This window comes from Leptonychotes weddellii, chromosome 15, assembly GCF_054177405.1.
Source record: "Leptonychotes weddellii isolate Sample4059 chromosome 15, ASM5417740v2, whole genome shotgun sequence".
In the NCBI taxonomy this organism is placed as follows: domain Eukaryota; kingdom Metazoa; phylum Chordata; class Mammalia; order Carnivora; family Phocidae; genus Leptonychotes; species Leptonychotes weddellii.
This window is the reverse complement of record NC_138383.1, coordinates 51,162,367-51,175,692: the sequence shown is the minus strand read 5'-3', so window position 1 is coordinate 51,175,692 and position 13,326 is coordinate 51,162,367. Positions and strand designations below refer to the sequence as shown.

At 43.2% G+C, this 13,326-nt stretch overlaps 1 protein-coding gene across 2 annotated transcripts in view; it reads right to left on the bottom strand.

Annotated features, from left to right (window-relative positions):
* Positions 1 to 13,035, bottom strand: part of ANKFY1 (ankyrin repeat and FYVE domain containing 1) — a 60,982-nt gene extending 47,947 nt beyond the window's left edge. For both annotated transcript variants that reach the window (XR_014140675.1, XM_081805930.1), the window contains exons 1-2: positions 12,592 to 13,035; positions 7,397 to 7,515 (exon numbers count right to left, since the gene is read on the bottom strand). Coding sequence is in view for 1 of the 2 variants with exons in the window: in XM_081805930.1 (XP_081662056.1) it covers positions 7,397 to 7,515; positions 12,592 to 12,755 (283 nt within the window). In the remaining variant the exon portion in view is untranslated. The remainder of the gene's footprint in view (positions 1 to 7,396; positions 7,516 to 12,591) is intronic.
* Positions 13,036 to 13,326: the final 291 nt, after the last annotated feature.

The following is a 13,326-nucleotide window of genomic DNA, read 5'->3' as shown; positions in this document are numbered from 1 at the left end:
AGAAGATGGACTCTGAAAAACAAACTGAGGGTTCTAGAGGGGAGGGGGGTGGGAGGATGGGTTGGCCTGGTGGTGGGTGTTGAGGAGGGCACGTTCTGCATGGAGCACTGGGTGTTGTGCACGAACAATGAATCATGGAACACTTCATCTAGAACAAATGATGTAATGTATGGGGATTAACATAAGAATAAAAAAAAAAAAAAAAAAAAACTTACCAGGCAGGTTACATGTGCTTTAACAGAGGAACACAAGAGACAAGAAAAGTTAAGTGTACTGTTTAGAGCATATATTGAAGTAATAAATAAATGAAGAATAAAAAATTTAAGTGGTCAAAAAAAAAAAAAAAAAAAAAACAGAAGATCAAAAATATATAATCTGGGACACCTGGGTGGCTCAGTTAAGCGTGTGCCTCCGGCTCAGGTCATGATCCCAGGGTCCTGGGATCGGGTCCCTCTGCCTCTCTCTCTCTCACGGATAAATAAAATCTTTAAAAAAATTTTTTTCGGGGCGCCTGGGTGGCTCAGTCGTTAAGCATCTGCCTTCGACTCAGGTCATGATCCCGGGGTCCTGGGATCGAGCCCCACATCGGGTTCCTTGCTCAGCGGGGAGCCTGCTTCTCCCTCTGCCTGCTCTGCCTGCAGCTCCCCCTGCTTGTGCTCTCTCCCTCTGATAAATAAATAAAATATTTTAAAAATAAATAAATAATTGGATAATAAGAGAAAACTGTAAAGTCCACAACTTAGATGACAATACATAGTGACCACATGGCGTTTAGACCAGGAATGCAAAGCTAGTTTAACATTGGAAAAATCAATGTAATTTGCTATAAAGCATTAAGGTAAAAAAACTAAAGAGTCACTTCAATAGATTAAAAAAAAAAGTGTTTTCGGGGCTCCTGGGTGGCTCAGTCAGTTAAGCGACTGCCTTCGGCTCAGGTCATGATCCTGGGAGTCCCAGGATCGAATCCCGCATCGGGCTCCCCACTCAGCGGGGAGTCTGCTTCTCCCTCTGACCCTCCCCCCTCTCATGCTCTCTCTCAAATAAATAAAAATCTTAAAAAAAAAAAAAAGCATTTGACAAAATTCAAAACCATGTCCTAGAACATCTCAAAACACTAGGAATCCTCAAATTGATAAAGCACATCTACAAAAACCCTACAATCAACAGGTAATATGGAGGATGAAAGATCTCACTGCTTCCCTCCGAGATCAGGAACAAGGTAGGAATGCATGCTTTCAGACAAATAACTTGTATCCAGATTATATACAGAATGCTTACAATTCAAAACTGAGAAGACAACCCAATTTTTAAAAGGGCAAAAGATGCAAACCCACACCTCCCAAAAGAAGACACACAAATGATCGATAACACGAGACAATGCTCAACATTACTGGTCCTCAGAGCCACACTGCACTCCACATCCCTTCGTATGGTGAACGCTGTAAGAAAGAACCACCTGCGGGCGCCTGGGTGGCTCAGTTGGTTAAGCAACTGCCTTCGGCTCAGGTCATGATCCTGGAGTTCCGGGATCGAGTCCCGCATCGAGCTCTCTGCTCAGCAGGGAGTCTGCTTCTCCCTCTGACCCTCCCCCTCTCATGCTCTCTCTCTCTCTCAAATAAATAAATAAAATCTTTAAAAAAAAAAAAAAAGAAAGAACCACCTGCCCACGAGGTCAGTAAGGCTCTAGAGCATGGGAGCTCTTCCGCACACTGCTCATGGGGTGGGCATGCTATATCCATTTCATCCATTTTCAGGAGATTCCCAACACTAAACTTAGTCACTCCTAAGTATTTACCCAAGAGAAAAACAAACACATACAATCAGGCATACAAACTTCATTTGTACCAACCAAACGTCCACCAGCAGGTCCCTGAAACAACACATTGTGGTCCATGCACACATTGGATACTACTCAGCAGTAACAAAGAATGAGCAGCTGAAACCACAGCATACAGAGATTTTGGATGAATCTCACAATCTGTATGTTGAGTGGAGTGAAGCTGGGCAAAAGATACTACATACTCCATGGGTCTGTTTTTACACAAGTTTAGAAAATGCAAGCTACTCTACAATGAATGAAAGCCAATCAGTGGTTGCCTGGGGATGCGGATGTAAAAGGGATGGATTAAAAAGACAGGAGAGGAAATTTTAGGGAGGTGAAAGCGTCTGTCATTCCATGTGATGGTTTTACAATTATGTCAAAAGTGATCAAACTGTACACTTTTAATATGGGCAATTTACTTCACTTCCTTTGCATCTCAATGAAGTTAGAAACGAAAGAAACCAAAAGTGAAAGGCCGCACAACACTATGGTTAATGGTATGGATTCTGTAGCCAAACGGGCTGGGTTCAAATCCCGGCTCGCATACTTCCTACCGTGTGACCAGGGTGAGTTCTTCAATTTGACTGTGCCTCACAGCTTCCTCATTATGAAATGGGAGCCAACAATGGTACTCCCCTCAAAATGCCATTCTAAAGACAAGTCAGTGTATACAGGTGGAGCACGTAGGGCTCGACCACCGAACAGTCATGACTACACTAAACCTGCTGTTGTGACTAGTATTAAAAGACTATTTTAAACAAAAACACAAAGTTAACATAGCCAATAATTAGGAAAAAACAAGAGCAACACCAGGATTGAGTAAGGGATATCACCACAGATAAAACAGATTTCCTAAGGCTCCCAGAGAATCTCTGGCAAGGGGTCTGAGCCATCAGCAGGAGCCCACAAGGCTGTGTGATGTCCTCAGGACATAGTAGCTAGCTGCTCCCAAAGAGAAACCAAGGAGGAAGTCACGATGCGTCCACAAACCTGTCTCTGGAGGAACCTGCTGTCACTTTTTTTTTTTTTAAGATTTTATTTATTTATTTGTCAGAGAGAGAGCGCAAACATGCGCGCACACAAACGGGGAGCGGCAGGCAGAGGGAGAAGCAGGCTCCCCGCTGAGCAGGGACCCCGATGTGGGACTCGATCTCAGGACCCTGGGATCATGACCTGAGCGGAAGGCAGACACTTCGCCAACTGAGCCACCCAGGTGCCCCCCTGTCACTTCTACCACCACCTGTCACACAGAGCTCAGTCAGCCTATACTGAGGGACGGGGAATTAGGGCCCCACCTTGGAAGGGAAGAGTATCCAGTAATTGATGGACATACTTTAAAACTACCATGGATATCCTCCAGAGGAACACAGCATGATCTAACACTGAAACGGAACCACCCAGAGCTAGCAGTTCACATGATATCCAACAGATGTCAAGTACTGCTGTGTTTCTCTTAACAAAACCCCACGCGGACGACCGGGCAGTGCGCTCCTCCGCGCAGAGCCTGGAACCCTCTGCGTGCTCCAGGCACAGGGCGGCCTCCAAGGGGCGCTTCAACCAGACTCAACAGGAGGGAGGAGGAAGCTCTCCGGGCTTTGGGGGGGCTTGACAGGACCCAGGACACATTTCAGGAGAGCCGAAAGATTCACCACCACACACATTTATGCCAGGGAAGCATGAGACCTCTGCTGGAGAAAGCACACAAGAAACTCTATCTTCAAAGCACCCGCTCTAATGCGGGGAGCCTCTCAGAGGGCGAGCCACTCCTGCTACAGGGCTGCAGAGAGGAGATAACAAGTCCTTCTGCCTGAAGCAAACAGTTTGATTTCACAAAGAAGCTCTCCTACAGGTCTGGAGATACTGCATTGAGCTAGTAGTCAGATTCTTTCTCTTCCCAGCTGATCACTCGGTATCTTAACAAACATATCTTTATAGTTCAAATAATAAAGAAATAAGCAAATTTGTATCTTTCATCTTTGTGTTCTGAAATAATTTCAGACTACAGAAAAGTTCTAGAGTTCCCAGATACCCCTTACCCATCTTCCCCTTATGTTAACATCTTACACAACCATAGGACAATAATCAAAACCAGGTAATTAGGACTGATACAATACTGTTACCTAATTACAGACCTTTGCACATTTTGCCAATTTTCCCATTAACGTCCTTTTTATGGTCCAGAATCCACACTGCATTTCATTGTCCCCTTGACCTCCAATCTGTAACAGATTCTTACCTGTCTTCCATGACCCTAACAGACTTGAGTGACACTGGCCAGTTATGTTGTGGAATGTTCCTCAATTTGGGTTTGTCTGATACTTTCTCACAACTAGATCTGTGCATCGGACCAGACACAACACACTGTACTCTCTGGAACAATGCATGGGTTAAAAAGACGCTATCTATCCAAACACGTTTTAAATACTTCGCATTCTCTAGCTTCACCAACTCTAGCTTCACCAACACAGGCTAAAATTTTTACAATGATTAACACAATTAAAGTTGTGCTTATTTTGAGTTTTAAGAAACACCAGTTACACAAGAACTTCAAAAGAAAACGTGGAACTCAGAAAATCAATCTAAGAATGTAAATTCCATGCAAACAGGAATTTAATTTTATTCACTGCTATGTCCCCTAGTGCCTTGAAAAGTGTCTGCCATCTGTGAGGTGGATGGAATAATTCTGAAGAAACAAAATACCAATAAATTCATAAATTCATAAAATGACTTTATCAACTCTATTAGTGTGGAAAAGTTCAACCACTTAAAACATCACTTCTGAAAAAAAAAAAAAAATCACTTCTGAGCTACTTACACACTTGTTTAGAGCTTATTTCCAATCTCCCTCAAACTGCTGGCCGCCATGCGGGGTTAGTGCATATCGCATCACACGCACACGCACACACACACACACACACGGCTTCGGAGGCACCCCGAGCTGTGTATCGCATCACACACACACACACACACACACACACACGGAAATGCTGCAGGACTGCTGGACAAAGCACACAGTGGAGCAGGGAGCAGGGCACCTCCACGAACTCGCCCCATGACAATTTCATGCATAAACTGTATAAAGTAACAACTCCATAGGCTCTACTCTCAGCTACCTTAGGAGGTGCCTGATCTACAGATGCCACAAAATGCCTGCTCTGCTGTGGATCACTCTTGAAGGCTAACTTTCAAGACCAAACCATACTTAGTATTTATAATAGGAAGGAGACCAAAGACATTTAAAGGCATAAACATGACACTTTCCTAAACTAAACATTTTCTAATCTCCTGATTCACAGCGATGCAGTCTTGTGGTCAGTCAGTGAGTTAAAGTTGCTCTTAAATGTTATGATGTACTAAAAAAGTAAAAGCAAAATTTTAATGTTTGAATTAGGCTTTTTATACCTTAATGCAAGTCTCTGTGTTCTTACCTCATTTTGTTTGTTCTCCATTCTTACTCATTTTGATTGCACTCAATATTTCACAATTACACACGAAACTATGATAAATATCTATGCTGTCTGAATTACCTATGGCAGAATCCATCTGACAAAGTCAATGATGAGGTTCAAAGGAAGACTACTGTACAGCTCAGCTGTCTGCTTTCTTTTTTATTTATTTATTTATTTTTTTTCTAAAGATTTTATTTTATTTTATTATTTGAGACAGAGAGAATGAGAGACAGAGACCATGAGAGGGAGGAGGGTCAGAGGGAGAAGCAGAGTCCCTGCTGAGCAGGGAGCCCGATGTGGGACTCGATCCCAGGACTCCAGGATCATGACCTGAGCCGAAGGCAGTCGCTTAACCAACTGAGCCACCCAGGCGCCCCAGCTGTCTGCTTTCTAAAACTGTCAGAACCATCTGTAACATGACTGGCCATGTGCAAGAGTACCAATTTCATGAGCCTCAAACTACTGGGATCATCAATTTTTGATAATGTTTTAACAGATCTCCAAAGATGACAACTTATTCTGAACTTTTTTCTTGTTAGAATATTTCCTATATCTTATAATCTCTTCTAATCTTTGTAAACTATTTGGTCACGTAATTAAATTGAGATCCTATCATGCCTCTTGTGAATGGACTTTAAGAGTTGTCCACAGTTCTGTTATATATGGGGTCGAAGATATACGGCCTCAAAGAAAAGCTCTGCTCAGAGGTTTCCATCGTACAGCAGTGAAGACTGTTTCCCAAGTAGGTGTGTTGTCACAGGCGTAGATGCACACACACACGTGTATCCATGCTCAGATATTTGTGTGTCTGCAACTCTGAATTATGGGTCACAAGTTAAACCCTAGAAACGGGCGCCTGGGTGGCTCAGTTGGTTAAGCGACTGCCTTCAGCTCAGGTCATGATCCTGGAGTCCCGGGATTGAGTCCCGCATCGGGCTCCCTGCTCGGCGGGGAGTCTGCTTCTCCCTCTGACCCTCCCCTCCTCATGTACTCTCTCTCTCTCAAATAAATAAACCTTAAAAAAAGAAAAAAATAAAACAAACCCTAGAAACGATCCTAAAGAGACAGAGTTCACTCACAGTGAAGAAGCATTAGCCATCTGCTCCCCTAAACCCTTGAGATAAATGCCCACTTAACCTTTGCAACACCGCTCGAGTGACAGCCCACGCTGGTCTTCTGTACCTCAGACATAAAGCAATTGTAATACTGTATGCATAGCCCTCGCCTGAAATGATCTGTTATTACCCCATTTCTATATGGTGAGGACTTTGTTATAATCATCTCAGTTTTCCCAGCACTGCGCATGGAAAACAGTACCTTCTGAACTGGCAAACCTTTTGAAGAAAGACATAATTCAGCAGCATTTTCACACAGCCGATCACTTCTGCAAGTAACTCTTTACCCTACTGCCTGGGAATCTCCTTACCATGTGTTATAATTCTCATGACTATTAATAAAAGAATTAAATTTAAAATTTGCTTTTTTAAAAAAGCAGTTAGGTAAGTACTAAATGAAGATGCAATTCTGAAGTAAACTTTTGAAAACGATTTTTTTTTAAGTCTACTTACCACCACATTTACCCAAATTCTATCCAACATAATGTGGCATAAACAATTAAGTCATACATTAAACAGCTCAATGCACCTGCTCAAATTCTGAAGCCTGAGGGTCATCCTTTAATGCTAAAGAAAGAGGACTCCTATTCTCTGGAGTAACTCCTACTTCTAAGTTCAAGTTCCTACAGACCAGGAAGAGCACTTTGGCAACTATGACTAAATTTTAAGTAATTGAACACCAAGACTTTTTCTAGTAGAAGAAAAACTTTTTTCTACACATGCTCCCATATTTATAATATTATATGAAAGAGTTTCTGGACAGATATTTCTATTTTATAAATTATAAGAATATCATAGCTATCCAAATAGGTATGATTTATTAGTCAGGTATTAAACAGAAGTGTTTGTGTTCAACCCACTTATCCACTATTTATTTAACTAGTTTACGGTCACCATCAACTGATAAGAAAAGTTTTCTACTTTCATTAAACCACTAATATTTCACACATAACCTCCTGCCAAAAGTTCTGACGCTGGCAGTCGTAAGTGCCCGCAGGTCAGAGGCTCACCTGATAGGTCCAGCTCCTCGGTGGACGATAACGTAGCCAGACTCCAGCTGTCACTGCGGGCCGCCAGCACAAACTTGTGAGCATTGATGTGCTTGCCCCCAACCTTTACCTTCAGATCACTGGTGAAGAAGAATAGCCACAGATACAAAAAGGAAAAGGTCATCATAATCAGGTATAGCTAGGATTCACAAATGATAAATACATGGGTACTGATTGATCAACATATACTTGCAAAAGAAAAATATCACAGCAAAGTTATTTCTCTGTGCTAGCACTGAATTCTCCTGGGCCATGTGTGTAATACATGTTGCTAGACATATCTGTGTTTCCAACTTCGAGTTTTGGTTCACATGGGATATTCTGCTTTTCCCTAATGGGATTCTTTTTTTTTTTTTTTTTAAAGATTCCATTTATTCATTTGACAGAGAGAGAGAGACAGCGAGAGAGGGAACACAAGCAGGGGGAGTGGGAGAGGGAGAAGCAGGCTTCCCGTGGAGCAGGGAGCCCAGTGTGGGGCTAGATCCCAGGACCCCGGGATCACGACCTGCGCCGAAGGCAGACGCTTAACGGCTGAGCCACCCAGGCGCCCCTTCCCTAATGGGATTCTTAAGGTGGTGAACCTATTGGTTAAATAGGATGATTAATATTCACATAAAATGTAAAAGAGGTTTCATGCAGAATAAATCAAGATAAATCATCAGGGAGAGAAAGAAAACGTGAAGACTGTGACACGGGGTCTGGGACCACAGAGCCACACACTGTACCGCACTGACAGTCAAGCAAGGGGACACAGAAAAGCTACAAATTGGCTTTGACCAAGCAGTCAAGAACGTGAAACCAGTATCTACATTCTTGTTCTCGACAGAAACATTCAGACCTATTATTGGACATTTTTTACTCGATCATTTATAAAGAAATGGGGTAGGAGAAATCTTTTTTTCAAACATGTTTCTATATTTATGACAAACCATTATTGTGAAAACAGCTTTCCAAATAGTTATTTATGTTTGACTCTCAAATGTCAAATGCTGAGGGAGGAAAGCGTCTGGGCATTTAACAAAAACCTAAGGATGACCCACTGGGCTGACACAAGCATGTACCATATGGCTTTGTTGGCAGCAATAATCCAAAGTCATTAATTATCATCATTCTGTGTTTTTACAAGTTCTTTTATTTTCATACTCCCCTTCAAAACGTGTTAGGTTGGAAAAGTTTAAAAGCTAAATTCACAAAAGTCTCTACAATAAAAAGAAAAAAAAATCTATGATATGAATTAATGCATCCCAAGGAGACCCAAGCAGAATACTGTTTCTATATAATGCTTGACACAGACGCAGTTTATCCCACGAACGCACCCTCCAGAATGTAAGTATGTCAGCAATTCTAGCTCCACTGAAGACCAAGCTGCAACTAATCACATTAGATCAGAAGAGCAATAGGATACTCAGTATTTCAAATTATTACAAACTACTGTTAACATAGTAGAACGTTATTAATCAGTAAAAAGAAACAATTCAATATTTTATTTAAAATAGAACAAATCAGGGGCGCCTGGGTGGCTCAGTCGTTAAGCGTCTGCCTTCGGCTCAGGTCATGAGGCCAGGGTCCTGGGATCGAGCGCCCTGCATCAGGCTCCCTGCTCAGCGGGGAGCCTGCTTCTCCCACTCCCACTCCCCCTGCTTGTGTTCCTGCTCTCGCTGTCTCTCTCTGTCAAATAAATAAATAAAATCTTTAAGAATAAATAAATAAATAAATAAATAAATAAATAAATAAAATAGAACAAATCATATCCGTTGATAAAATTTCTAAAATTCAGTGAAAACAGGAAGCTGTTTATAAAACACAAATAATTTTTAAACTCTAAATTTATGTATAAAGTATTAAATTCTAGTAACTTAAATGAAGACTCATTGTTTCCTGTTTCAGCCATTGACTGACTTCTAGCCCCAAATTATATAAATGAATGTTTCTACATATTCATGAATGTCAGGCCAAACTGGGGAAAGGGAAATACAGACAAGGACTTCATTAATAATTTCTAATAACAACAATTTCTACAAATACAATTCAAAAGTGGAAGACTGGATAAGTTTCTGAGAACTCTATGCAGAAACAATCAGGAGGCTAGTAATTTTTTTAAATTTTCATTCTAGGGGCACCTGGGTGGCTCAGTCAGTTAAGCATCTGCCTTTGGCTCAGGTCATGATCTCAGGGTCCTGGGATCCAGCCCCATGGAGCACCATGTTGGGCTCCCTGCTCAGTGGGGAGTCTGCTTCTCCCTCTCCCTCTGCCCCTCCTCCCGCTCGTGCTCTCTCTCTCTCAAATAAATGATAAAAATCTTTAAAATTTTCATTCTAGTCAAAGAGCATTTCCTTGTAAAATATGCATACTAGGATGCTGTTACTGGAGAGGAAGCATAAATAAAGAGCTTCTTACCAGTTTCTCAAACACTTTAACAGGAAAAACTGTAAGCTTGATTGCTAGAAGAATGATGTATTACCATCACTTTTAACTATCTTAAGGGACAAAAGCCTTCTCCTGAACTTAAGTAAAATTAAAGGGACCAATTTCTTCCACATTTCTCAATTTAAAAACCTTTTAATTCCTACTCTTTAATTACTCCAGTTACTGAGATGTACAAACAAACAGTATTTAAATTCTTCAACAAAATGCATATTACGGGACAAAGTTTTGTGAGGTTTTTTTTTTCTTATTTTGGTAAAGGACCATCTGCTTTAGAAACTGATTTCCCAACTTCTCAAAAGCTCAAGTCCTCTCTGAAAGTCCCATTCCGCATCTGATCTCCAACCTGCATGGGGTGAGGGGCAGGCTTCAGAAGCTCAGGAGAGGCCCCCTGGAGCCGTAGGATCTGTACTGAAGGGATCCGGCTCATTCCCACGGCCTCCCAGAGGGGTCGAGGTATAATGGATGCACGTGATGGAATAGTAACAGAGACAGTGAACGATGGGAGTTCTAAGGGAGAAGAGCCTTGAAGTGGGGGAAATGCGCCCACGAAAGAAATAGGTCAGGCTTTCCCCACACCAGGGTAAACAGTTTTCACTTGTCCATGGAAGAAAAGAGGGACAGAAAAGAGACAATGAACTATATTTTACAAGTAGCTACATCTGTTCAATTTAAAAGGCTGTCCCTTACTCAGAATATATATTTCCTATGTTTTGGGTATTAAATTTTTCTTTCTTTTACAAATAATTAAGTTTGAAAGACAGCAGTTCTAGATTTTGATCTATTTTATTTTTTTTAAGATTTTATTTATTTATGAGAGAGAGAGAGTGTGCACGCCAGCAAGAAAATGAGAGACAGCATGAGCAGGCGGGTAGGAGCAGAGGGAGAAGCAGACTCCCCGCTGAGCAGGGAGCCAGATGCGGGACTCCATCCCAAGACCCTGGGATCATGATCTGAGCCGAAGGCAGATGCTACACTGACTGAGCCACCCAGGCGCCCCTGGATTTTGACCTATTTTAGATGTCATAATTTATTTTGTAATTTTACTTAGTCTTAGCTAGCCTGATCGTCCATCTCCTCAGTAGCCGAACTCTCCCTTGTATGCACGTTCACGCCCATGTCTCTTTTCCATACCCACTGCCACCATCCCGATTCAGCCCTTCTTCATCTCTGGTCTGGACTACACACAACATCCCAGCCGCTCCGCTGCTCTCTTCTCTGCACAGTGCTACGTACACGATGTTACCAGGTTCGTCTTCCTGAAACACCACTTTGACAATAACATTATTGTCCAACAGCTCAAAACACTATCCCACACTGCCTAGAGGATCAAGTCCAAATTTCCCATCTTGGTCTCCCAATTCAAACCATCCTACCTTTCCCACCTCTTCCAGTGCCCCCTACATGGACATGTACCCCAAGACGGTCCCTCCTATCCTCTGAATCCTCTGCATGTTGCTGCATTTCAGCCTATTCTCAGCCTCCCCTACTACCCTACTAGTAACATCGCTGTCTTTATCTACTGAATCCTGCCCAGCCTCTAACATTTATCTCAAAACTCACTTAACAACAACAGCTACTATGTGCCAGACACTGATCTAAGTGCTTAAAACACGTACTTATTTAATCCTCACAACAACACAACAGTAAGCAGCAGCAGGATCCCCATGCATGTCCTACAACTTCAGATCACACAGCCAATAAGTGCCTGCTGAGCTTCTAACACAGGCTGTGTGGCTCCAGATTCCCTCCTCAGTCATCATGCTAGCCTGTGCACTCATTCCAAGACTCCTTTTTTTTTTTAAGATTTTATTTATTTATTTGACAGAGAGAGACACAGCGAGAGAGGGAACACAAGCAGGGGGAGCAGGAGAGGGAGAAGCAGGCTTCCCGCGGAGCAGGGAGCCCGATGCCGGGCTCGATCCCAGGACCCCGGGATCATGACCTGAGCCAAAGGCAGACGCTTAACGACTGAGCCACCCAGGTGCCCCGGTAACAGATGCCTCTTTAACTATTAATATTCTTTTTTTTTTTTTTTTAAGATTTTTTATTTATTTGACAGCGAGAGAGGGAGCACAAGCAGGGGGAGCGGGAGAGGGAGAAGCAGGCTCCCCGCCGAGCAGGGAGCCCGATGCGGGGCTCGATCCCAGGACCCTGGGATCATGACCTGAGCCGAAGGCAGACGCTTAATGACTGAGCCACCCAGGCGCCCCAGCAAGACTCCTTCTTTGATTATCCCAAGAGAAAGGGACCTTTCCCTCTGAATCCCCAGACATGTAAGCTAATTCCCGTCCACCTCATCAATGCCATCACCATGACTCCCACATTCTGTGCCAAAAATAAGCAGGAAATAAAAGAAACAAAATTTTGCCCCAAAGAGCTTACTACATTCCAGGGACTAAAGGTTTACTAGTATCCTGGTTAGAGAGGAAAAGAACTTGGGAGAAAGTCAGTGAGAGAGGAGAAGGTACAGTGTGGCCTGGGAATCCACCAAAAGCATCCTGTGGGGCGCCTGGGTGGCTCAGTGGTTAAGCGTCTGCCTTCGGTTCAGGTCATGATCCTGGAGTCACAGGATCGAGTCCCCCATCGGGCTCCCTGCTCAGCGGAGAGTCTGCTTCTCCCTCTGACCCTCCCCCCTCTCATGTGCTGTCTCTCATTTTCTCTCTCAAATAAATAAATAAAATCTTTAAAAAAAAAAAAAAGAAAAAAGCATCCTGAGTCCACGGGCTCACCTATACTGCTCCTGCTCATAGAGGTCAGCCACGATCGTCAGCAGGCGGCTGATGAAGGACTCGTCGCTGCTTTCCTTCTTTGCTTGCGCAGCCAAAAGAGTGCATCTCTTCTCTGTCTCTGCCAACGTCTTCTGCAGCTTCACGTACTCCTGTCGGAGAAGCATCAAGTGCTTCTCCAACTTGGCCACCTCCTCTGCGAGACAGACAAAGAAGCAAGTTTACCACGGCAGGTGTGACGCAGACAGCTTTCACTGACCCCTCACCCCACAGACAGGACCATGAGCGAAAGGACTGTTCCTTAGTGATACTCCCTTCGGGACCCGTAATGTGTTTATGGGTGCCACTGCATCACTGGGCCAGAAAGACCTTCAGGTCCAGGAGTTTCTCTTCTCAGTTTCTCTAAAGATCAATACTCAATAAATGACAAGGAACAGACACACAGAAGATGCTCACAGGTACCTGCCCTGCAAATCCTTTACCATAAAAGCCAGGAGTCTCAAGGAAAGATTATCAAGACCACCTAGGACTGTTTTTTCAAACCACTAGTAGTGAAAACTGATTCTTCTATGTCCCATGTGAACTCTTTCTCAGGCAAGCTTCAGAACAATCCCATGAGGTCGGCACAATCACTAGCCACCCTGAGCAGGTGAGGATGCTGGGGCGCAGAGAGAGTAAGAATTTGCCTGCGGTCCTGCAGCTGGTGAGGGGGGGGCTGGGATAAAAGCCCACGCATTC